The sequence below is a fragment of the Haliotis asinina genome, chromosome 6 (genome assembly GCF_037392515.1).
Source record: "Haliotis asinina isolate JCU_RB_2024 chromosome 6, JCU_Hal_asi_v2, whole genome shotgun sequence".
NCBI classification, from domain to species: domain Eukaryota; kingdom Metazoa; phylum Mollusca; class Gastropoda; order Lepetellida; family Haliotidae; genus Haliotis; species Haliotis asinina.
Genome location: NC_090285.1, coordinates 57,502,072 through 57,528,573, shown reverse-complemented (window position 1 = coordinate 57,528,573; position 26,502 = coordinate 57,502,072). Strand labels below are relative to the sequence as shown.

Sequence of the window (26,502 nt, the reverse complement as noted above, 5' to 3'; positions counted from 1 at the left end):
TCTTCGATTTGACGACTTCGGTCATAAACAGAATATTATATTTGAGCCCATATCATACTATGTTTAGGACACTTGTGATTAAATATTGCTGTATCCTTCGCCCTGGCTCGGGAAATACCAACATTTAGGCACTCGTGCCGTACATATAGTATGACATGGGCACTACATATAATATCCTCTTATTGCTGAGTGCGAGGTTGAACAACAAACAAACAAACAAGATAAACAAGACAGTAGGGAGACTGTGAGAGGGCGATCGCTTTGACAACGGTTCTTTGTTTGAAGTTTATGTCTGCTTGGTGGTTGCACTGAAGTGAAGAAACCTTTACGGCCTGGGTCACTTATGGATTTCCCTTTTTCAATTACACCTACAGGCTGTGATATACCCGAGAGTCCAGGTCACACCCAACACACACAAGGCTAGCGTCTCAACAAAACAAGTTGACAAAAGCCCGGACAAAACCGAGATTTATGAAGTCACACCTATATCTCAGATTCGGCTCAAAGTTTGTTCAGAATGCATTGTAGCCACAACGTAAACAAAGTATTGCAGCGGTCACCCTGTTTTCAAACGAGGCTCACTTCCGGAGAGAAACCAGGATCAGAAACACGTGGCTAGACTCAACATATCCTAAAATGTCATCGTGTAATTAGGTACGGCACTTAGTGTTCCTTGTCGGGAATTTTAAGGAGAGGACACACCAGTGCAGGAGAAGAGCAGTGCTTTGATGTTTGGACAGCGGACAGATGTTCATATTTTGACGCATGTTAATCTGGGAAGGGAGTATGTCAGTATTCTGGCTGCGCTGGCCGCCATCACGTCAACACAAATGCAGACTCTCGTGTGATGTACCACAGGGACGCCGTCTGATAAATACCAAATAAATATCAAAGAACTGTTTATTTTCAAGTATGGAATAGGATGCGCCCAGCTAAACTGGAACCGTTTCCGAGTGTTGTGAATTTTGTCTGTTGGCAGTTCCACTTTGTATGAGTCAGTTCATGTTCTTGTAGGACTCCTTTTTCTCATTGTCCCAAGGAATCCGTGAAGATCCGGGTTAGAACTTATCTTCACTAACAAATACCTGTCATATGAGGTGACTAACGAGTGGCCAGTCTCGCTGACTCATGTCATCGTACCACAATTACTCGTGCTGTTGATCACTTGATTCTCAGACATTCGATTACTTACAGACCGCCGCCATATAACTGGAATATTGCTGTGTGCGGCGTAAAACTAAACTCATTCAATCCAGCAAGGTGGGAACAGAACCCAGACCTTCCTATGCTAGATGGTTGGTTGAGCTGGGTTTCACGTCACATTGGTATTATACTAGCCGTATACTGACGAGATCAAGTCGGAACACACACCCCTTTACTAGAAGCAGTGACAGAAATTGACATGATTCCATTACTTACGCAACTAATTATTACTTCGAGAAAGTTTTCGTGAACAATCCACCGAGAAGCAACAGAAGCAATTTTATAGACATGCACACAATCAGTTTAGTATTTGTTATAAATTTATAACCGAGAATGTCTCAGCGGTGTATTCCACTCGTCTATAACTGGGTCAGTTATTGGAATACCCGACGAAACTCATGGTGGATTAGGAATTTGTCCCCACTGCCATGGTCCATGTCACGATCCACACCATTATCCACGATCCATGTCACGATCAATGATCCATATCACGATCCATGGCATGATCCACACCATGATCGACCCATGAAGGTCCCGGGGTAGAATAGGCCTTCAGCAACCCATGCTTGCCATAAAAGGCGACTCAGCTTGTCGTAAGAGGCGACTAACGGGATCGGGTGGTCAGGCTCGATGACTTGGTTGACACATGTCATCGGTTCCCAATTGCGCAGATCGATGCTCATGTTGTTGATCACTGGATTGTCTGGTCCAGACTCGATTATTTACAGACCGCCGCCATATAGCTGTAATATTGCTTGTTGCGGCGTAAAACTAAACTCACTCACTCACTCACTCCCACACCATGATCAATGATCCATGTCACGATCATATCACGATCCACACCATGATCCACACCATGATCCATGTCACGATCCACACCTTGATCCACGACCCATGTCATGATCCACACCATGATCCATGATCCATGTCATGATCGACTCTGTTGTTTGAATACTGGAATCAACATCACGTCTCAGTGTTTGCCCTTAAGCCTGAAAACCTGCAGGTCCGAAGGACCCAGCATCAACGTTTGTAGGCCTTATATTTTAGCTCCACTATAGGTAGTTCCCAGGAAACAAATCATGTGACAACTAACAGAGTTAAAGAGTTCCAGTTCACGCTAGTGACTGACTAGTCTTCATTTACAATAAAACACGAAAATAGCAATAAATATGTTGTTGGCGTAGTAATTACTATTGCATTTAGTAAATATTGATATTGATATGAGGTAATATACACCGGGTGACACGACTTGATAGCAGCACACGCCTACCTTTAAGCCTGATCTAAGGGAAATAACTGGCTTGGACAAAATGCTGTGTGGAGGACCATGCTGATTAAAATATTTAGAACCTGTGGTGTACAATATAATAAATTTCAGTGTGTTTCTTTTGTATTATTTGGTTATAAAGACGCAATATAGATGTTTTTATTTAAAGAAACAAATTATTTCATTTAGCTTGATCGGGAGGGTCGAAATCAGAATTGAATCGTTTTATATATACAAACTAAGAGGAGTGACGTAAAATCCCCAGCACAGACCATAACACTTGCGTCTGTATTGTGTCCTTTACCCACCACGTACGTATGGAGAGGGTCGGTTATTGGGCTGATTGCATGATATTGTATTCTGACTGTGACTGTGTGAGATGCGGCCCATGATCGAAATCACTGGTTTAGGTGGTCCAGATTGTACACGACAGGGAGACGTCATCTATAGAGAAACCTCACATGTCCGCACATATTTTCTCAAATAGAGTGCGTGAGTGAGTGAGCGAGCGAGTGAGTGAATGTAGCTTTATGCCGCTTTTCCAACAATGTCACGACAGGGGATCATATAAAGTGATATCGTACAACAACCCACTAGCCACTCGACCACCTCCCCTTTACAAAGTATATTATTCAAGTATTCTGCAGCTGACTAGTGAATTTAGTTACAAAATACTCCGCATCACTTCGGCTAATTCACCTGACCGAGCAGTTGATAACAAACGTGGTCAATTTAAATGTAAAATTTGCTATTAACACCACTAGACATGAATATTTCACAAAACTGTATGGCTCTGCTAGTCATTGTTGTGTGAGTTGGAGTTTTAATTACCATGTGTATTTCCACCTAACCTTCTCTATACAGACTCTTAGCAATACAGACTCTTAGCAATACAGACTCTTAGCAATACAGACTCTTAGCAATACAGACTCTTAGCAATACACACTCTTAGCGATACACATTCTTAGCAATACACACTCTTAGCAATACACACTCTTAGCAATACACACTCTTAGCGATACACACTCTTAGCGATACACACTCTTAGCAATACACACTCTTAGCAATACACACTCTAAGCAATACACACTCTTAGCAATACACCCTCTTAGCAATACACACTCTAAGCAATACACACTCTTAGCAATACACACTCTAAGCAATACACGCGTTTCATCTCAAACTATCGATTCTAAATACTCATAAAAGGGTAATAATAACCAAGTTTATGGAACCATTATTTTCAGTGTAGAAAGGTTTCCGAACATCTTAATCGGGGTTCCACTGTATCGGAAATGAGTATTAATCTGTCAGGCGTCGGGTATTAAACAGCAAAGAGAAACATCCCAAACAGTCGAGAATGTTCAGACAGCGTCATGTTAAAACCGTGCGGTGGGGTAGTCTAGTGGGTAAAGCGTTCGCTCATCACGCCGAAGACCCGGGTTTTATTCCCCACGTAGGTACAACGTGTGAAACCCATTTCCGGTCTTCCCTGCCGTTATGTATTGCTGGAATAATGCTAAAACCCCAACTCACTCATGTGAAAATCAGTAGCCCGTGAGCATATAAAACTGTTTGTAGAACTACCAGAAGGTATCTGTAATGTGCTGGGCACGTACAGTTGGCTCTGTGGACCATGTGATAGTGTACTACAGCCAGGTTCAATAGTCAGTTCCTTGTTTGACATTAGTATCAAACAGAGCATAAACATAGCTTCAACTATAGGTAAACTTTTGGATTTATCTCTAGTTGGCGCAAAAGAAACGTCGATAACGTACCAATAGAACAATATTTGCATTATAAGGTAAGGTAAACATCCTGAAATCTCGTAATGTTTATCAAGCATTGCTCCTCTAGTATTGCCTGACACGAGAGCGGCGTGGTGATGTTTCCCCATTGACTGAGAGAGACGGTTAGGGTTCTGCTAGGTAACACAGGAGGGTGGGGATATAATGCTTAACAACCACTCGACGATCTAACGTACACTGTATAACTTCCCTGTATATGCACTTATACATAATGCTTATGTAAAACCACTTCGTGTTCTTACTAAAAGGAGAAAAAAATTGCACGACACGTTTGTGAAGCAGTATGTCTCTATTATTGCACCATACTGAATCATTTATTCCAGCTTTATTCCAGCTCTATTCCAGCAAGTCAGGTAGAGGACGTAAGTCATTGACATCTTCCATGGATCCAATGTGGGAGCTGATAAACAAGCGGTCAAATAACTTTTCCGGATCGTAGGAAGACAAGGGGACGCAACCCTGCACAGCGGTTTATATCTCTCAGACGACCTCACCTGTGTCCTCTCCTACATGAATAAATGTGGACCTGAGGGTTCAACCAATGGCTGCAAATGGACGTTCGAATTTGGAGCAGACATTCCTCCGTTTGACAGCACGAGCACAAATCTATATTAGGGTATAGTGAGTCCAAAAGAGGCATTATGCTCTGCTGTGGCAATTCAACGTGCAGAATTGTATCCTTCTCGTCTCCATGATCCAGATGTGAATTCCATAGTCATCTAACATCAACAAGACCAATAAGTGTGCTCTGTAGCTTGAACAGAATACATTGACAGAAAACATCCTATATCATATCATTATAATATCAATTCAAATTATAGATATTCTGTTTCGATGCCCCATGTTATAATTTCTCCAGAAAACACACGTCGCTGGTTGAGATAAAGATAATTGTATATATATTAACATCATACACGTTTGCATCTTCTGAAACCCTTAATGTGCAGCTGCTCGTACTTAGATTGTATTGTCGCCAGTAAGCAGGTCACCAGATAACACGTGCCCTATGTGGGACAACTCTAGATTACCTGCGTTAGAACTTCAGTCTTAATACTGATTAATGTGTAATTATACGCACATACTGTAGATAAATACAATACAGAACAGTTCGTTCACCGTGATTTTTAGCACTGCTCCATTAAAGTCCTGTGATTATTCAACGTATATCCATAAAGTCATCGACACCGTTGTCCCAGCAAGCGTAGGGCAACCCCAACTGAGAGCCAGACCCGACACACATTAGAGGCGAACACTCAATATAGGTCTGGACATTTATCATGTATATTGTCGTTCTTATAAACCCATATAAGAACATCTACAGTATAATTTGTTCAGCTTTCTCGGAGAAAATTACAGGTTCTGTTTAAACATGGGATGTCTTCTGGAAATAGCTTGTCTTGCTGTAGGATCTATCTTAAAATAGGAATTATCTTCTTACGAAGGAGTGACGTGCTATTTTCAAGAAAACGTTTGACTCAAGGTTACCAGAATGCATTAGCAAGTGCTCCTGAAACCATTGTTTGGCATGTAGAACACTAAAGATTTCCCCATCGGTTTGTGCAAATGGAATTATTTGTGTCAATGTTTTGAACTGGTATTGTGCATGGCGACATATCTCACTCATTCTAAAGGTTCACCTTGCTCAAGAGGAGGTAACCGAGACTGAGAGATTGTATCCATGAACGTACCAATCCTCCCCCTGATTTTGTCATAGTTCTCCAGCTCACGCGTCACCTTGGTCCTTGTGATGAACTCATCCTCCTCGGCCAACTGACTCTTCGTGTAGGCCGGAAGTGACGTCTTCTGTCTTCCAGGCATGCCCAGCGTCGTCACACTTCTGGTCATGGTCAATCCACGGTGCTGCGCGGGTGTGTCACTGACTCTAGGGAGCGTTATGGAGTGTCTCTGTCTTTGAGTACTGTCATCCAGGGGCTTTGTATGTTCTGTCGATTGTGTGCTTTCGCTCTGAGTCCTTTGACCTTGTCTTCTATCCACATCCTGTCCCTCGCGTCTCATCTTGTTCATTTTCCGTCTCAGCAACGAGCATGCGCCGTCTGTGTAGGTGTCAGAGGGGCTGCTTCTCTGTTCCCTCGCTTCAATGGTTTTCATCAAATCTTTAAAATTAACCTTACATCGGTTGCTGTCCAGTCTCTTACTCACGTTCATATCCTGACGCATCTTCTTCACGTTCCGTATCAGCTGTTGAATTTTTGTCATGTCAGGCTCATCAACACAACCGCCTTGCGTCCTGTCCGGTTCCGTTGTCGTCATGGCAACGAACTCGTGTTTCTTCTCTTCTTTAGCAGACAGTGACATCAGTATAGAGGGAATGACTTCCGACACCCGGCGGTACTCCGTCAGCAGGTACGCGTTGACAGGATCAAGTGGCTGATGTCGTGACGGTCTCGAGACAACAAAGGGTGACGGTGACCGTGACCTTGGTTTTGAGCAGGACACGTTACGACGCCTGCTGAGACGGTATTCGTTCTTCAAGGTGATCCTCTCTCTGTCTAGCTCCATCATCCGGAGTCTGGAGGTGAGTGAGATAGACTCCAATCTCTTCTCCAGCGCCTGTTCCGCCTTGTGGTTCACGAAAAGAGTTTTCTCCAGGCGTTTCGGGTTCGGCTTCCTCTTTGGCACCACCTGCTCCATTGTCAACGACAAAGACGTGTTGATAACGTTGAAGGACAGGTGAAAGCACGACCAGTAACTCCGTAGTCATAACCCTCACAACAGATTGGAATTCTGAAATGAAACAATGGTTAATCTAAATAGAAAAATGAGTCATAATTTGCGTGATTTCTTTTTCTATAATGACGTTATTATATGTAATTAAAGCCACTGTGGCATTCTGGCAGTCTCTCAAGTTAAACCTGAAACAAACAAACAAACAAATAAGCAAAACAGTCTAGTCTGGCAAGTACATGTTACTTTTCAGTCTCAGAAACTGACGATGTTCTCTCGGCTCGTTTCGAATCTAATACTACCGACAGTTTAAACAGAAAGAAACTTCAGAGTTTAGTTTTACGCCGCTTTTAGCAATGTTCCAGCAATATCACGACAGGGGACACCAGAAAATGAGCTTCACACACTGTACCCACGCGGGGATTGCTATTGTTACGTTCGGGTGTTACACACAGGTATCTTCTGGTTCATTTTACCAGAGTTCCTAATATAATTAGGGTGTAAATTGTTATTGTGGAGCACAACAAACAGTTTTTAAAAGCTTTGTTTGTTTGGTCGGTCCTCAGCAATATCTTAGCTATGCGAGAAATGGTCTGTAATCGGGTATATACTAGACAATCCAATGATTGGCAACACAAGTGACGACTAGGCGATGGGGACTCCATGACGGACATCACACGAGTAAGCGATCCGACCTCAAGCCAAATACGACTTGAGTTTGCCGAAGTCTCAAACCTTTGGTTATGTGTACTTATGTGTACCAAACTCAAATGTAATATGGCTATTACACATATCTGCTTATTGGATCTCTCCACTACATGGTAGTACAGAGTAAATGTTAACATATACTGAACAGCAAAAGTTTCGAAAAAATGAAACCGCATAAAAATAAGCGTGCATGTCGTCTTTGTAAAAAATTGACAAAAAGCAATTTGATATTCAGTACATGTATACTCAAGACGCACACATCGAGTATTTGCACATATAAACTTCACATGCACATTAATACGCACAAATATACGGATTAACTTACATTAATTATTGGTATGCATGTTCCTGATGTAACTATGCGTCATCAGTATACTCACACCATATGCACATCATATACCATACATGGACATATCTTGGACGCTGTCACAGATGCATTCACGATTGCATATCGCACGTAATGTTAGTTTGTGGAATCCCAAAAGTAACCACACTAATACTCATAGAACTAACCATATGTATCGACCTATCGGCATATCTACCTGTTTGCTTATCTGTCTGCCTTCCCGTCTACCTGCCTACACGTCCATATGTCTGTCTGTCTTCCCGTCTACCTACCTACACGTCCATATGTCTGTCTGTCTTCCCGTCTACCTGCCTACACGTCTCGCTTTCAACGTGTCCATATGTCTGTCTTTAAGCCTACGTGTCGACCTGTTTGTGTATCTGTCTGCATTCCACCTGTTGGACTGCCTCTCTTTCTGCCTCCTCGCTTACTTGTGCTCTCCTGCCTACCCATCTGCCTGTCTCTCTGCCTATCTATTTACCTACCCTCCTACCTGCCTACGTATCTACCTAGCTTCCCTCCTACCTACCTCTCTATCTACCTACCTTCTCGCCTACCTGCCTATCTATATACCTGCCCACTCTCCTACCTGCCTATCTACCTGCCTACTCTCCTAACTGCCTATCTATCTACCTGCCCACTCTCCTACCTGTCTATCTATCTATCTATCTATCTATCTGCTTATCTATCTACCTACCTATCATGCCATCTGAGGACTTGCCTCACGCGGTAAAGCTGGACACAGAGAATGGTGAAAGTCTTTACCACCGTATCCAACTAAATGGCGGATTCCATTCATAACGGTTCGATATTCTGGGTGATTTACGACATTGACATGTCCACTCCAGAGCAATTGTGATATCTCAAGACTCTTGTTAGACAAGCACACATCTGTGCCGTGACAACACAACAGTACTCGGAGGTGGGAGTTATACATGATATCACTCACTAGAGATTCCAGAACCAAAGCGAAAACCAAAATACCAGTCGTAAAATATGATGACTGGGGTCCTCGAACTGCAGCTATAAACAGTGATAATTCTAAATAGTCCGTAAGAATTATTTATGTAGGTCTATAAACTATTTTCGGACGAGATGTAAATTTACAGTATTTAGCTTCAGAATTCGGATGAATTGTTTTGCATTGTTACGCTTTAACACTTCTAGACCTCTGTCGACAAAGAACAACCATTGCCACATACCACCATATGTCCATATGTGTATCCTTCAGCTGACCAAGAGTGATGTACTACAGCTGTCGAGGTGGGACGTTCTGCAGTTGACCTGTTGTGTTGCTCTACAGCTGTCGAGGTGGGACGTTCTGCAGCTGACCTGTTGTGTGGCTCTACAGCTGTCGAGGTGGGACGTTCTGCAGCTGACCTGTTGTGTGGCTCTACAGCTGTCGAGGTGGGACGTTCTGCAGTTGACTTGTTGTGTGGCTCTACAGCTGTCGAGGTGTGACGTCCTTCTGTGATGGCATGCATTAGCTTTGGTATATCACAAGGTGAGATTAACAGGTTATATTGCTATTCTCAACCCGACCAGGTGTTGTGTAAATACACTATTGGCTGTGATGTCCGGTATTTCATCCGATGTCCTGAGTGTGACCAAGTGTGGTGTCTTGTACTCGAGCGTTGTTATATTCAACTGGGTTGTCCATTACATGACCAGGTGTGATGTCCAAAAAGATGACCGTTCAGATATTCAGGTGTGCTGTCTTTTACATATCGAGTCCAATTCTTTTTATCAGACCAAGTCGTGGTGTAACGTCCAGCACTGTACCTTATGGAATTACCTGTAACCGACCAGGTGCCTTCTACCTATCCAGTTGTAACGTTGGTGCAAGTTTCACAATGTACGTTCACACAGTCAGGTTTACAGGTAAGTCGACAAACGACCGTTTTACCAGCCTACCCAACAAAGGGCATTGAAAGAGAAATCAATCACTGACGGGGTTCGATTTCACTGGAGACTTCCCCGCGGTGTAAAGAGACGTGTTTATTCAGCCAGTAGCAATCAACATTTGTCATAGTAAGAGAGCGATAACATTTCTCTCCAATTTCCCAAGATAAGGTTTCAAATTGCTCAACTTGGCTGAGGTGCATGTTAGATTTTGTCAGAGGAGATTGTCGACTTAATTAAAGCAAACACATATACACAGTGGTTGTTGGGTTTGCTGTCAACCGTGTTGGTAAAAGTCAAAAGCCGTAAATATCTCAACAAATTGTCAACAGTGTTGGTCCAAATGAAAGGCCTTAAATAAACACTGCACAAACCATTGTCAGCAGTGTTGTCCCGTGTGAGAGGCCTTACGAGTACATCACACAAACCATTGTCAGCAGTGTTGTCCCGTGTGAGAGGCCTTACGAGTACATCAGACAAGTTGCCAACAGTATTGTCCCATCTGAGAATCCTTACACTGCATTACACTATACATTTTCAACAGTATTTGTCAACACACTATAAATTGTCAACAGTAATATCCCGTGTGAGAGGCCTTACACGTACATCACACAATACATTGTCAACTGCACTGTCCCGTGTGAGAGGCCTTACGAGTACATCAGACAAGTTGCCAACAGTATTGTCCCATCTGAGAATCCTTACACTGCATTACACTATACATTTTCAACAGTATTTGTCAACACACTATAAATTGTCAACAGTAATATCCCGTGTGAGAGGCCTTACACGTACATCACACAATACATTGTCAACTGCACTGTCCCGTGTGAGAGGCCTTACGAGTACATCAGACAAGTTGCCAACAGTATTGTCCCATCTGAGAATCCTTACACTGCATTACACTATACATTTTCAACAGTATTTGTCAACACACTATAAATTGTCAACAGTAATATCCCGTGTGAGAGGCCTTACACGTGCATCACACAATACATTGTCAACTGCACTGTCCCGTGTGAGAGGCCTTACACGTACATCACACAATACATTGTCAACTGTACTGTCTCCTGTGATCTTCCGACGGAGACAATGGGAAACTGTAGGAAACCCCAACAATGTTGAGATGTATTGTTTCAGAGTTTTCTGTGAGTATGTAAGCCAGATACAACAGGTGCCCCTTGGTTGGGGTTCACACTCCGTCATTGTTATATCGCCAGCTTTACATTCCTTAATAATTACTAATAAACTGTATTTGTCTGTACTGAAATTTATCTTCTCAAATGGACATTTAAAGCGTCTTCCACAGAGAGGTGCCACAGGCCCTCTTGTCATTGCGAGGTTTAAAGATTTTGTTTAAAACATAAAAAATTTTGAGATGACCCCCGACTTGAAACGCTTCTCAGTACACTAAACGATGTTGACACAAATGGCTGACGATAGCAAGCGTCGACCAATGACAGGGCTTGCTTTGACCATCTCCATTTATGCTGCCTTATCGTCCTTACTATTGTCCGTAATTTGTGTCAAGATCGTTTATTTGAGGGTCAAAATAAGCTTTCAATCGACTTGTAGAAATAACAATAAGGAACTGGTAGGTGTCATGAGTGGAGATCGATAGGCCAATCACCTATGATTATGTTTAGATGAAGTTTTAATCGATTGCATGCGATGGTAGAGTAGCGATCGGCAAAGCAGGCGGATGGGGTACACCGAAGTGTCCGGCATTGTCTAGATATATGGTACTGTGAAGCTTTTCAAGTCGGGGATCGTCTAAAAAACTTTACATTTATAAAAAAAAAAATTAATCCTCGTAATGTCAAGAGGGCTTGTGTGTCGTGTGTGACAAACCTACTGATACAGTACACGTACTTCAGCTACACGTGGCCACTTTAGTGTCTGAATAAATATATTTTGATACTATCAGATAAACCCATATAAATAAAAGGAACTCAAGTGAGAAGGACGATTTTAAGTCTGGGGGCATCTAGACTTGCTTCATTTAGAGATTTAGCATTGCATGGAGGGCTAGGCGGCAGAAAAAAAGTATGTGGTTCAGGGACTGTGAGACAGACTATAGTGCAGGGAGGGCTAAGCGGTAGTGAAAATAATGTGGTTCAGGGACTGTGACTAGTGTGTTACAGATAAGTATTGAACATATCTCTCTGAGATGTTCTTGTTATAGGGATGTACGTTGACATTAGAGACGTATGTTTTTCTTCAATAAAGAAGTGAGTGAGTGAGTTTGGTTTTACGCCGCTTTTAGCAATGTTCCAGCGATACCACGGCGGGGGACACCAGAAAATGGGCCTCACACATTGTATCCATGTGGGGAATCGAACCCGGGTCTTCGGCGTGACGAGCGAACGCTTTAACCACTAGGCTACCCCACCGCCCCTCCATAAAGTAGGAATGCGTTTTAATGGACACGTCAAGTACCTCAGTCTGTTTTTGTTGATGTGGTTTTGTAATTGCACCAACTTGGTGCTAGTCTTGGCTGTAATTACAGTCGAAGTCCTTGTATAGTCGAGTTAAGCTTTCATTCATTATAGGTGTTCGTTTGTCTGCTGTAAGCGACACTGATCAGTAGCCCAGCTGTATAAAGACGGTGTGCAAACAACAGTCTGAACCAGAATATCCAGTGATTAGTATCATAAGCATTTACCTACTCTCTTGGGATACGACGGTATGCATAAACCAAGTGAACGACCCTGGTCAGCCGATCCCGTTAGTCGCTCAATACAAGAATAGGTTGTTTGTTTAACGCCGTGCTCGGCAGTAGTCCATTCTAGACCAGACAATCCAGTGATCAACAGCAGGAAAATCAGTCTACACAATTAGGACACGATTCATCCAGCATTTCAGCTGTGTCAGTGGCATGTTGTACTGTACCAATTACGAAACAGGATTTTATGCACTGTTTGTTTTTATTGAGACAAACATGCTCAGTACAGGTATACTGGTTATATGGATCCTTCTCCAAATCTACCCTGAAAGAAAAGTATGCAAAATTAATTTTGTATTTCTTCAGTTTCGAAAGGATAGCTTCACTCACAGTTACAATACATTACAAAAATATAAGAATATAACTAAAGTTAAAGAAAGATTACTCACTTATGTAGACGAACGCTTTGCTAGTAAAAAATATTTGACAGCGTGAGTGAGTATAGTTTTACGCCGCACTCAGCAATATGCCAGCTATATGAGTTACAATAATGTGGACTAGGGACTATTGCTTGCGTCACAGTCAGATAGTTCAAATGTGTTCATAACTACACTCTACAAATTAGTAACAACTCTATTGTAGCATCTCTTAAAATCGTTGACTACTCCACGGTGAGCATATCATGTTCTTCCGGTAGCACCTGTCACGGGACATAAATATGGTAATATTATGGTGCCCGTATCTTATTCCGTGTTTCCCACCTTCAACCCACCAGCTCTGAATTTCCATTCCGAGGTGAAATCATAAAATATTATTCTATAGTCTATTTTAATTGACGCTATGAAACTATGTGCTCATGAAAATCCCAGGTCAGCTGAAGCTTTCTTTTTCTATATGTATTTAATATCTTTCTGAAGTAAAATGACTTGAACTGCGTGATAAGTTTGTTTAAAAACTGTAACTAGTGACCTTAAATCTCATAAAATATGTTACACAATCAGTACATAGGTTTTAACATACCGGTTATATCAATTTATTTTTTTGCGCCCGACAGCCCTCTTTCTGTATGAGTGGATACCACATACAACATTACAGATAACAAGTGATCAATACAACGTTTCAAAACGTGAAAGTAGGAAATTTAAACATTTTATGCAGACGTGATCTGCATTTCAAAATCTCATTAAAGAAGTTACACAGTCAGTGAAGAATAGTTATATAATATTATTCATAAATACTTTATCCTGAACGCTCGTCCTAACTCTTTCTTAAATGAGCACCACATACAACACTTTTTACACATGCCTTTATATCGGTATGCCGTTTTAGGTATAAATAGAAAACTTTGCAACTAGCCATGATTTACATTTTAAAAACGTTACACAATTAGTGATAAGTAGTTATGTTCTTACATGAATTCCTTTTTACGACAACCCGCTCTCTTCTTTCCGGAAGTTCTAAATGAATAACGCATTACGGGTGACCTTATTTGATGTATTAGATGTAAGTCGGACATCGAAAGTAGAAAACATGATTGCATTTGGTCGTTCAATTTGTTTGGTTGGTCGTGCTGTTTATGCATGATAAACTTTCAGTGGAGCACACTTGTAGTCTGTTTGATTGTGAAAAAATCAATAATATCATCACATTTATAATGTTCTATAACGCTCCTGACCCTTTTGCTGCTGAAAAGGTTTAGGCATCACTTACCGGCAGGAGCTGCTGTCACGTACTCAATGACAGTGTAGGGGACGGTGACAACTTGCTCAACGTCCTGCTCCGGGCCCTGATCACCTTCACTTCCATCCTGGCTACCGCCCGTCTTTCCACACAGAGCCTTGCTCACGTACTTCAGCAGCCTCTTGGACCTGACTGGATCGTGCAGGATCTGGTGAAGTTCCCTCACGTCCCGCTTGGTATTCACCAGCTCATTCAGACCCTCCAAGCCCCGACCCTCCTTGTCGTACATCTCCAGCCAGTCCTCGATCTCTTGCGCTCGTCTTGTCATCATCATGCTCGACTGTTCCTCTTCCAGGTCTTTTCCAACACCTCTTTCTTCCACAGAGTTGTCAGGCCCCGTCTGCCAAGTTAGGTCTCGGCCGCTTAGGCACTGGAGCGGGGCACACACCTTTGCCTGTAATGGCTTCAAAATGGGTTTGACAATTGTCTTGACTCCTTTGACAATGGGTTTGATAATTTTTTTCAACACCGGTCTTATCTTCTTTATGACTTTAGTGACGGGTCTGAATATCTTCCTGACACGTATTCTTGGAGCTCTGAACCATCTTCTTCTTCTTCTCCAGGAATCTGCGTCCTGGATGACAAAGACAACCACCAGCAGGAGAAACACAAGAGCTATCTTCATCCTAAATACCAGCAACATATGAAACGAGTCTTTGTATGTCAATGAATATGGCTTACTGGAACAGCATTGCTAAAATTGTTGTTAAGTGACTCAGTCACTGATCAAAATTCAAGGACACATCCTACGTCTTGTTTGAGTGGCATTTTAGATGCAGAGACGTGCAGTAGAGACCAATATTTTATGGATAACAACTTCTTTATTGCGTAGTTGTGACGTTTCGATACAGATTCTTGTATCTTTGTCATCACTCATACTTGATAACGGTGCCAGAATCCGTATCGAAACGTCGCACCCACGCAATAAAATTGTTATTCATAAAATGTTGTTCTTCACTGGACATCACAGATCATGACATACTGAGTTAGTTATCTTCCTCCCAAAATACCAGGGAAATATATACTGAATCTTTAGCAATTTTCTGAAAGATTGCCATTACAGAGAGGCTGTGGCATAGCTACAAATGTCGTAAAGGGGAACCTCAGACTCCGATGAAAAAAACCCAATACATTATTTATCATGATATCCTGAGGATCCACGAAGGCGAAGCAGAGCTGAAATGTACAATCGTGCAGTGGTTATTTGAATGAAAAGCCTGCCATAGAGAAGATCATGGAAAGAATAAATGAAAGATACACTTTACCTCTCTTGTCAATGGGTTTTGCGATGTACCAAAAACATCGCCGTATTTATGGTAAAACAGTGGCATTTTCCACACATACATGTTACATAAAAAAATCATGTGGTGTGATGGCGACACAGAACGCGGAACCTGCTTCTGTAACACAAGCTGCACGAAGCCACAGGTTGGAGGTTGGAGGTTGGAGGTTGGAGGTCAGAGCAGGTGCGCGACTTAGACTGATGATAATGGCTGTTATACATCCCCATCAGGAAACATGGAACCACCTCATATCATAGTTTGTGGAATTATACACAAAATCAGCCTCACCCGGACAAATGAGAATTGGGAGAGTGAGTGAGTTCAGGTTTGAGCTGCCTTTAGCAATATTCCAGCAATATCACGGCATGTCTTCGTAGACTGTACCCATGTGGGGCATCGAACCCAGGTCTACGTCGTTACGAGAAAACGCTTTAACCACAAGGCTAAAACGCCTCGCCACAGAGTGACAGAATCAGTGTCGACTAGAATTCATACACCATTATTCATTATAAAATGTCAACGCCAGAGAATGTGATATTTGGATAATGATTTTTATAAATACACGGTGCGTCGTTACAACTTTCAGGCACCAACTTAGAGGGTGCGTTGTGCAGTGTTTAAAACCAGTCTAACTGAAAATGTTCGCCAAAATAAAGTTGTGGTAGCACAGTATATTTGTTGATAAACACTTAGCTGGACTCAACTGTTTTAGATATAACCTATTTGTTCATACACGATGACTTTCAACACTAACTCAGGTAATTTGATAAAGAGGTGATAAAGAGGTGACAGGACACGTGTTACAAGACAGGATACAAATTGTATTCTGTGTTTTCACTGTGCTTTTTGCCATGTTTAAATATACATAACACAGGCTCCACACAGTGTTTGTGTGTGTAAGCTTCGGTAAACAAGCTTACCTTCGTGAATGTGTAACTGGTGAATTAGAAAAATTCAGATGTTGCCTTTTCACTTTTGACACAATGCTGAATCAGCCATATGTTCATGCTCCTTTTCCGGTGAAGCGCTAACTTGGCTTTGCAAGTGTTTGTGAGCATTGCCTTCATTTGGGCATTATGCGCTCATGCTATTACGGTTTGTTGGTTGGTTTAACGCCCGCCGTATTCCACAATGTTTCAGCTATGAGAGGCGGTCTGTAAATAACCAAGTCTGGACCAGACAATCCAGTGATAAGCAGCACAGGCATCTACCTACGCATTTGGAAAACGATGACATCAGATACGAGCTACTATCTCGCAGTATAGGACACTGATAGATAACTTCCCTGTACACGCCAGGATATTTGAGTTGTGGTTTTTTATATTATCAAACCCTGCGATATGTTCCATTGCTGCCAAATCCTGCACCGGTTTTTAAACGTAGGATATAATTTTTACACAATATTTAAGAATGTCGCATTCCTTGTATGTGAATATGTTTAAATTCATATGTGTATATAGTCGAACCCCGTTTATCCGGACGTTTTGGTTTCACTCGAAAATCGTCCGGATAGCGAGGCGTCCAGTTAACTGGATCAAACATTAAAAACATGTTGATGGTGTATATTGAAAATTTATTCGTGGACATTGTATACCAATGAATCAATAGTTAATAGTAAAAACAATAAATCATGATGTATAAGTGTACCGCCAATAAAAACCTTTCAGTACGCTGACATTACACGTGCACATTATACATGGACAACTCACTTTACATCTTACATCACATTTCCTATGTAGCATATGATTTCCTGAAAAAGTCGGTCATAGTTGTTTGTCTTAGTCTTGGTTTGATTTCTTCCAGTTATTTACTTAGTCCATCACCAAATTCACCGTTGATTCGTCTCCACTGCACTCGTAGAATGTGAGCAACTTGTTAGTGTTTTCAAGAGCTTTAGATACTGTCGGAGCAACAACTGTTTCTGGTTCATCATCGTCAGACCGGTCGTCTGTCGACTGCACTTTGGGGATGATTTCTTCATCGCTCAGCTCTTGACTAGTTTTCACGACTGTGTCGTCATCCACGTATTGCTCAACAGTTGGAACGTCATCGCCATCTCCCCGGGGTAACTGTTGCATCAATTCCCGCAGCTCGGCAAGGAGGATGTCATCGCCGTCTTTGTCCTTACTTTGCACTGACATCATCCCAGGCAGACTTCACGTACCGGATTGCTAACCTTAAAAGTTAGCGTCTATGGATGTTCATTCTCGGCACAGGTGATGTAATGTTTCACCGAAGACTTTTTGTAAAGTTTCTGATGATCCCAGTATCCATAGGCTGAATGTGGGCAGTGTTGTTGGGTGGTAGGTAGTGAACCCTGGCTTTGGTCAGTAGAACGTCGTTGTTATTATGGCTGGCGGCATTGTCTAACAGTAGTGCGACAGTACGGCCGTTAAGACGCAAGCTTCTGTCAAAATATTTCAGCCAGTCAGTGAACAATTCACTGGTCATCCACCCTTTGGTGTAGCGGCGATAACGGACATAGACTTCGGGGTTAAAATCTCGGTCAAAGCACCTCGGTCGCCGTGCCTTGCCAATAACAAATGCTTTCATCTTCATTGTCCCACTGGCATAGGAACAGAGTGCTACTATGATACGCTCTTTTGATCTTTTAACGGTTGAGCGAGCCTTTGAAGCGAGAGTGTAATTGGGGCCTAATTTATGAAATAAACCTGCCTCATCCAAATTGAAAATACCATCAGGCTTGTAATTCCTCAGCACTGATTTCAACTCTTCTCTTCTTTTTTCTGAACTAGCTGCTATATAAAAACCCTGATAGTTTTTTTCTTGGAGAGAGAGAAACGAGATTTGAAACGTAACAGCCAACCACGTGAATATGACAAAATCGAAATGCCAAGTTGTGTGCCAAACAATTCTGCTTTCTGAACAATCAATGCATCATTTACAGCTGCGTTTTGCTATTCAAGTCCTTAATTCAAAGAATGAGGGCTTCTTACAAATTTGGGTGTTTTGCACGGCTTATAGTTTAAAGTATTCTAATTTTAATGTCTGTAGTTTCTCCTAACTATCTATAGTGTAGTTCATTACCTTTATATTGTATTTCAATGAGTTTTATGGTAATGAAGTGAGACCTAAACAAACTAATGTGGGTCTGTCTGTCTGTCTGTCTGTCTGTCTGTCTGTCTGAACCAAGTCAATCGACCATCCAATCCCGCTAGTCACTTCTTAAGACAAGCGTTGGTTAATGATGACCAACTCTAACCGATATCTTCACGGGTCCCCTATTACGGACACCTTGTATCATTCTTCATTATTTGCTAATTATCAGTAAACACATGCCTAGAATAATGTCAGAACTGTACAAGGTATTCTGTTTCCTGTAAATATTTCGTACGTGAAAATAGTTTTGATATTCAGATGTTCAAGTCAAATGTACGTGAATCATTACTACAAGTGAAGGTGATTGTTTTTAATTCTGATTAGTATCGCACGATCTGCTGATCATTTCTTTGGAGTCATGAGTGATCCACACGTCAAAGGCATCGCAATCCGTTATGCAGAGTTGAGTCATTTGGACACGACGGGAACCTGGAACCTCTAAATCAGCATCACTTGCTCGTTGAACCAGTGTCATTTGGAAAGTTTGAGACATGTGACAGCTGTGATTTGATGAAATAGCTTAAGAATTTAATGCAGTCACTTTTTATAACCATGCTTAATGTGTTTCCACATATTTTCAAGTTTGTGACATTTGGTGCCGTACTGAAGTTGATGTGTTCAGCTTCCTGTGCTGGGAATATAGGCAGGAGACCTAGCCGGAATGCGCGTTTTCATTGTAGATTTAAGCCCAGACTAATTCCATAAGCAGATGGAACTGCTGTTGAGGCTGGATGATTTTTTTTAGAAAACAACGTTACAATCAAAGTCTGTGGGAAAATTTGGTGTAACCATGATTGCCACACCCATACACGTGTGATTCACCGTAGAGGTAAACGTCCAAGACCTGCATCGGCTGGAGTACTGATTAGGTTAAACTACACCAAGTCAGGATCCGCAGTTTGGGAAGCACGTTTCGCAGGGCAGTTTAGACTGAATCATCCGACAGCTGTTATTGGGTGATTTTCTGTACGATATTTTGAGAGTTTTAAATATATATCCATCCATTAACTCAAACAGAAATTTGACATATAGTGCTGTGTTTTTCACATAAGAACTTAACAGTGCATGTGATAACAGGTATTTCCACGCAGTTGACATTTTGTGCGGAACTGGCTTCCGGTTCTCGAAGAACGAGCTTGGTGAGGCGGTCGTCTTGTATATTTTTACATTTCATTGTTTTTTGAGGCCACACATGTACATGTAATAGCTGTTAATGGATAAATTATTTTTGTGACAAAAATATAATTCAATGGAAAAATATTTGATTTTGTGTACACTTACAACGGCGTTAAACCCGACTCACTCATCTTTTCTGTCATGTACGTAGTCAGGGATCCTATCAAGATACCTGGATGACTGATAAAACTTGTTTGGAACGGGAGTGTGATCGATAAAACTGTTGTGGAGAGTGAACTGGGTATTTCCTGGCAGGTTTTATCATTGTTGCCATCTCTTAACAGCCTGTGTTCATGGAAGTCGTTACGAGTAGTGTCAATTGCCTGATAGCTATGTCAGGTGTAAAACAACAATGCCACCTGTCATCACCATTTGGATATGTATTTGATAGATGGAGATTGTGTTGACAGTCTGTTTATGTTACAAAGTTTGGATATATGGCCAGCTTTCGTATACTATTCCCAAACGTTCAGTAAAACATCACAGATTGAATAAAACTATTTTCAGTCAAATAACAGTTACAGTAAAATATTAGGGTAAGTATCACAGGCGACAATTCTTATGAAATAAATACACTGAGAGAGAGAAAACCATTTCTATATTGCCTAATCTCACTTGTAAACCGAAAACATCTAACGACTTTTTCCTTGGCTTGCCTCTGTGAATCGCTAGCAAATAGTGAATGTGTGAGTGAGTGAAGTAGTTTTGTTTTCGATTTCAGTATCCAAACAATATCGCAGCAGGAGACACCAGAAATGGGCGTCACACATTGTAACTATATGGGGAATCGAACACGTATCATTATCGTGACAAGCGAACGCTTTAACCAGAAGGCTCTCCGACCTCCTCACTAACAAATGGCAACGATACGAGCGTATCCTCCCCGAAAAGTATCACCTGTCCGAAATACTTGCACAGACAAGCCCGTTCTTCATTCGGAAGACACAAGTTAAACCATAAATGGTAATCTTGGATAATAGATTACGGTGTTTGAATTTTAATGAGTGTTGAGCATTCAGAATAAAACCAAAATCGTTTCGTTTAAAAACTATCTTACATGGAAACATCTAAGAAGCGTCACTAAACACAGTTTTGAAGAACAATTAAGTAACATTAGAATGTATGGAATAAAACCATTTTGTAACATAAGAAACATATGTCATGAACAATATGAGCACGCCTTACACATATGTGTACTCATAGGTAATTTCCTGCACGAAATTTGTGAAACTCTGCATTCATTATGTGTTGAATGCATACATTCTAAACGTCTCAAAGTTATACAAAATATAAATTGAGTACACATACCACATTTATACGCCATATATCAGACTGCGTCCAGGTACAGAGAAGCTGCGTATCTGCGTAAACTATGCAAAGTTTTATGTGATAACTCAAATTCTATTATGTCTATTATGTACAAATACGCTTGTAAGTTTTGTAAATACTCAATACATGTGATCTTACATGGCTACACACAAAAATGTCAAATATTTGCTTCTGTACCGGCGCATAAATAAATAACTGAAATACATAGAGAGTTTTCAGGATATGAACCTCGCAAATTGCAGTCTTTCTTATCGTTTCTCGTATTATTGATCAATATAAATACCAAACACTAACGTTTAGATTTCATTAAAATGACAAAATGCCCATTTGAATTTGAGTAAGGTGAGTACAATATACTCATAGGAAAATTAGAATACCCAGTTGAGATGAGTGCAAGCGACTACATAACTGAACGACCAAAAAGGCTATCTGTAGTTCTGTTATTATACATGTAAAGTATTATTGATTATGTTATAGTTGTCAACATTTTACACACAATTTATAATGCTAAAATGGTTTCCTGTGTCGATGACTGTGCCTCCCATCTGGAGCATATGTAATGACATACGACAGCGTTTTCAGCCCTGCCCGGTCACATTTCAGACGACGTATGTCATGTTGATGTCGTCAACTCACAGCTGCTCACACGGTCATGTACTGGGGTGGCTGGGTAGCTTAACGGTTAAAGCGTTAGATCCTCACGCCTAAAAAAGGTTCTATCCCCCGCATGGGTACAATGTATGAAGCCCGTTAAACAGTTCAAGAATAATAAATAATTAAATATACTCACTCACTCACTATAGGCAAAATCGTTCGAAAGTAAAACGTAAAACATATTACAGAATCACAAACATTGAAATGTGTGCAGAGCTTATCGCATGGATACATCTATTATCAGGACTTAAACATATTTTTATTCAAAACAAAATAGTTATGATGTATACCACCATACCCTAAAGCCCCTGAATGATGCAAACATACAGAGTGAGCGAGTTTAGTTTTTTTGCACGGTAAATAATCGAGTTTGGACCAGACAATCCACTGATCAACATCATGAGCGTCGATCTGTGCAATTGGGAACCGATGACCTGTGTCAACCAAGTCAGCGAGCCTGGCCACCTGATCCACCTGTCCCCTTTTACAACAAGCACGGGTTACTGAAGGTACATTCCAACCCGGACCTTCACCGGTCATAAACATATAGAAACTTTCTCTCTCAGTCGCGGGATGATGATTCATGATGGGACGGGTGAACAAAACGGTTGGCATGCACAGAGATAAACAGTGTCAAAACTATTTATACCAATATTAAATGTTTAGAAATTGCCTGTCATGAAAGGTGATACAATACTCTGCGTTGAAAAAGTGTGAGAACTAATCATTGGGTAATGGAACATAGCGACTGACTTTTAAGCGCACTAAATCATTTTTCATGTAGTGCGACCAGGATGTGTCAGTTTTATCTATTGCTAACGAGGTACCACTACAACCGAGATATATAGATAAGTTGTTTTATAACGGTAGAGTTGTAGAGTACAATTACAAACGCAAACACATTACATACCTTTAGCCCGATTCTCAAAAACTGTTTCCATTGTGTAACAAAAGGTTGCACTTCATCCAAGTGTCAAGATGCCCCGATTCCTTCAGTGGTGACATGACACCTGGAAGAAGTGACTCCGGACATGGCATCCTCTTCTGTATCAACAAGTGTTTCGTAGGGACTTCTTTTCGTCATCCTTCTGTTGCTTTTAGGCGGGAGCCCTACATCCTGAGCCCCCAAGATCAATGACAATAGGTCAGATGCACACAGCTTGCAGCATTTTATTTTTTCAAGGGAATTATATTTTGAAATGTTTCTGTTTCAAGCTTTATTTTGTTACTGTCAATACCAGATATCCTTTGGCGAACCTAAATGACATTCTGTGGATGGTGCTTACACAAATGCTTAAAAATGTTACAAAAGTCGGTTTTATTTGCGCAGCAATGGGAAAGTGTATCCATGACTGATGGCAACAGCACAGATCATGGCAGTATTTCTGTTTATTAAAACATATGTAATAGTGACCTACAACAGAGGAAAAAGGAACGAGTCAAAATTCTATAGCTGCATCTACCAAGAGAGTTCGGTGTGAGAAGAAACCAACAACCCGTATACAGAGATGAAGCAAATACCATCGATACGTACAGTTATTATTTTTAGTGAATATCTCCGTTTGTATGTATTGACAGTTGCTAAAATCTTGACACAGCGACTACATAATTTCATTTAGCTTAAAAAGGCACAGAACGTGAAATGATTTCAATTGATCATTGTGTAAATACTTCGAAAGTGGTCGAGTTCTCGTCGGGGATATGGCAGTTGACGACGGCCAACTTCAGATTGAACATAAGCAGCATTTATCCCTGTGGTTGGTAGAGAGTAAGTACATATTCCTTGCCGGGGTGTTCTGCATTAACTGCTTTCACATCCCCACGCACCTGTTGCGTGTACGCGCATATTTATAATTTCCTTCTACTGCACTTGAACAATAGGGCTACAAAACTCTCTCCACAACCTGTGAAAATATATCGTATGGCATAGTCCACGTGAAGGTGTCGCTCATATCATTATGAATGCAAAACGATTTATAAATGTTTATCTGTTAACGATTTAAAGTTTTAATACATAATTTAATAATGCTGATTTAATAAATGTACTGAAGATACCACAACATAAGGTGCCATTTGGTAATGCTTAATTACATGTATTGCACATGAGGCATCACAAATACCAGCATTTAAGTGGAAATGAAGCTCTGCATCAGTGACTATCCTAACAAACAGTCTATACAAGCCCATGCAATGTCGCAGACAGTTATACCACGTTCCTACATATTGGGCGGTAGGGCTGCCTGGTGGTTAAAGGGTTCGCTCGTTACGCCAAAGACCCAGGTTCGATGTCCAACATGGCTACAAGGTGTGCAGTCCATTTCTGGTGCCCACCGTAATATTGCTGCAGTCGTGCAGTAAAAGCGGCGTAAAACCATACTCAGTGGTATTTGGAGACATATATATATACACATCGATAAACTGAGATCAACACTTATTTTTACCCATGTTTTTTGTTGAGCGGTATGCACCTCTTTGACTGATGTCTGTCTACATTGCTGACTTAGTAACTGGGTCCTGAAATGGCTATGCTTCAGACCATATCTTATGTCAGCCCATCACTGATGTGAAGCAGTGCCACCGGGAATCACAGGCCAAAGGTGACAGGGAAAACTGACCGATTTCATAGTTTAGGCCGGATCGCCTATTGCTGACGGCAGCGGGAGAAACAGCATTGTACAAATGCGAAAATGTTTATTGCATTTGCAGAGATATTTGCTACCGATATTATGATGCATTTCTTTGGATGTCATAAAAACAAAGCTGTTTACTCATGCGATTGTGTGTCCTACACCAGCTTGAATAATTTAGAAAGGTAACTACTGTTAATAACACTTTTACTTTTATGCAAAACTGTCAACATATTCACTGTCAAGACCCGTGCAGATCACTGCTAGAATTGGTCCTCAGGCAGCTAACGGGATCGGATGATCAGGCTCGCTGACTTGGTCGACCCATGACGCTCAGTTGCACTGATAGGTGCTATTTGGCTGGAATATTTTCTTCTTTGCAATATTCTGGAATAATGCAAACGTGCAAACAAAACAAAGCAAAGCTGACGCGGCACTGGTACACATAACCAATATAACCACCTAAATAAAAATTAATTCCTCTCCAGTTTAGGAAAGAAAATTACATTAGTATTCATGTGCTGAAAGCTTTTTGTTGAGAAAACGTTAAGGTGTACAGGACATCGGTGTCATGCCAGCACCGTAAGAGAACCTTCCAGTCGCTGTTCACGCTGAAAGAAAATCAACTGAAAGTTTCCGCATCGATGTTACAACAGTATATTTACAGGGAGTTAGAATGAAATACATTTTCAATATGATAATAGCTGATTGAGTGAGTGGATGAGTTCAGTATGATCTTACGGCCCTGTTAGCCATAGAACACCAAAACAAGATACTGTGCTTGTAATACTTAAAATAACGTACTGATTGGTCGAGTTAGTATTGTATATCAACGCATATAGCAGTAAATTGTCAAAATAAAACTGTTTGTTCATATGCTTGTGTGCCCTACACCAGCATATCAGGTAAATATTGAATATTATGATAGAGGTTTGCATACCATCCGTTAACTCTTTCCGTAACCGATATTCGGCTTGTTCCGGAATAACACGAGCTAATCGCCGTATTTTATAACTCCAACGCGTTTCATGGTAATTTACAGACTATAATGCAACACAAGGCACATAGTGGAAGAAACATTTGCTTCCTAAAACATTGTCTTTGTCGCTATTAGTACAGTGGAAACTAAACCGGACTATTTCTTTAGGCCCGATGAGTGCCGGTTTAGACAGCGTGCTGGATTGTAGAGCTGGTGATAAATGTACAAGCCATGGGTGGAACTGAGACTTTATGCTGGTGTTGACAACCTGCCGGATTGGACAGATGGCGGTTTTGACAGCTGCCACTGTAATTGGTAGGGGATGTTATGACGATGACAGTCTACTATATATTTGTTGACATTATGTTACATTTCCCACAATGTGTAAAACGTGCGTAAAATATGCCTGATGCATGTCTGCTGCGGTAATGAATGGTGTTATTAAAGGTTTAGAGCGACGTGGGTCAGTAAGGAGCCTATTTGAAAAGTATTATATCGCTAAAAAGAATCGTTTCGACAACATACACGTGGCGTTAGCATTAATATCAATATTTCTTTGGGTAGAAATAAATTATAGAATTAACTATGGAGTCTGGAAAATGTTAGTGGTATAAATGATAGAGCAGTCTCCCTTGTCCTACCAGTTGCACTTCCGTGGCGACCCTTACCTATAGCTAGGACAGATGGGATGTGTTGTGTATCTTCTATGCTTGTGTTTTCAGAAAATGAGCGTAGGTTTAATGATACGTTCAGTAGTAACAAAATAATACTTTTATAAGTAATACTATGATTTTATTTTCAATGTAGTTTCTGCCTCGAAAGATAACATGGACCACATACAGATCCTGGATATCAGGGTAAAGTAACATACCCAGTGAGACCTTCATTTACTGTTATGTTGCCATAGATAATTATGGAATCCGAGAAGGGACATTGTCACGTTGTCCCATTGTCGCAATCTCAAAAACAAGCAAAATGAGGCAAAAATTAAACAAAGCGCGACAATG

General features: G+C 41.1%; 2 protein-coding genes across 5 annotated transcripts; both read right to left on the bottom strand.

The window, feature by feature from the left end:
• Positions 1–5,028: 5,028 nt before the first annotated feature.
• LOC137287663 (uncharacterized) lies at positions 5,029–9,901 on the bottom strand. The gene is made up of 2 exons (XM_067820049.1): positions 9,223–9,901; positions 5,029–7,026 (listed from the first exon to the last, which is right to left on the bottom strand). The coding sequence occupies exon 2, from the start codon at positions 6,931–6,933 to the stop codon at positions 5,902–5,904; it is 1,032 nt and encodes a 343-aa protein (XP_067676150.1). The 5' UTR covers positions 6,934–7,026; positions 9,223–9,901; the 3' UTR covers positions 5,029–5,901.
• Positions 9,902–12,830: 2,929 nt separating this feature from the next.
• On the bottom strand, positions 12,831–15,653 carry LOC137287661 (uncharacterized). Of its 4 annotated transcripts, none has more exons than XM_067820046.1 (3): positions 15,593–15,653; positions 14,298–14,953; positions 12,831–12,912 (listed from the first exon to the last, which is right to left on the bottom strand). In XM_067820046.1, the coding sequence occupies exons 2-3, from the start codon at positions 14,950–14,952 to the stop codon at positions 12,908–12,910; spliced, it is 660 nt and encodes a 219-aa protein (XP_067676147.1). In that variant the 5' UTR covers position 14,953; positions 15,593–15,653; the 3' UTR covers positions 12,831–12,907. The 4 variants fall into 4 exon arrangements, with proteins under 4 accessions (XP_067676147.1, XP_067676146.1, XP_067676145.1 ...); XM_067820044.1 differs by lacking the exon at positions 12,831–12,912 and adding an exon at positions 13,959–14,044 and having other exon boundaries at positions 15,593–15,614; XM_067820045.1 differs by lacking the exon at positions 15,593–15,653 and having other exon boundaries at positions 14,298–14,987.
• Positions 15,654–26,502: the final 10,849 nt, after the last annotated feature.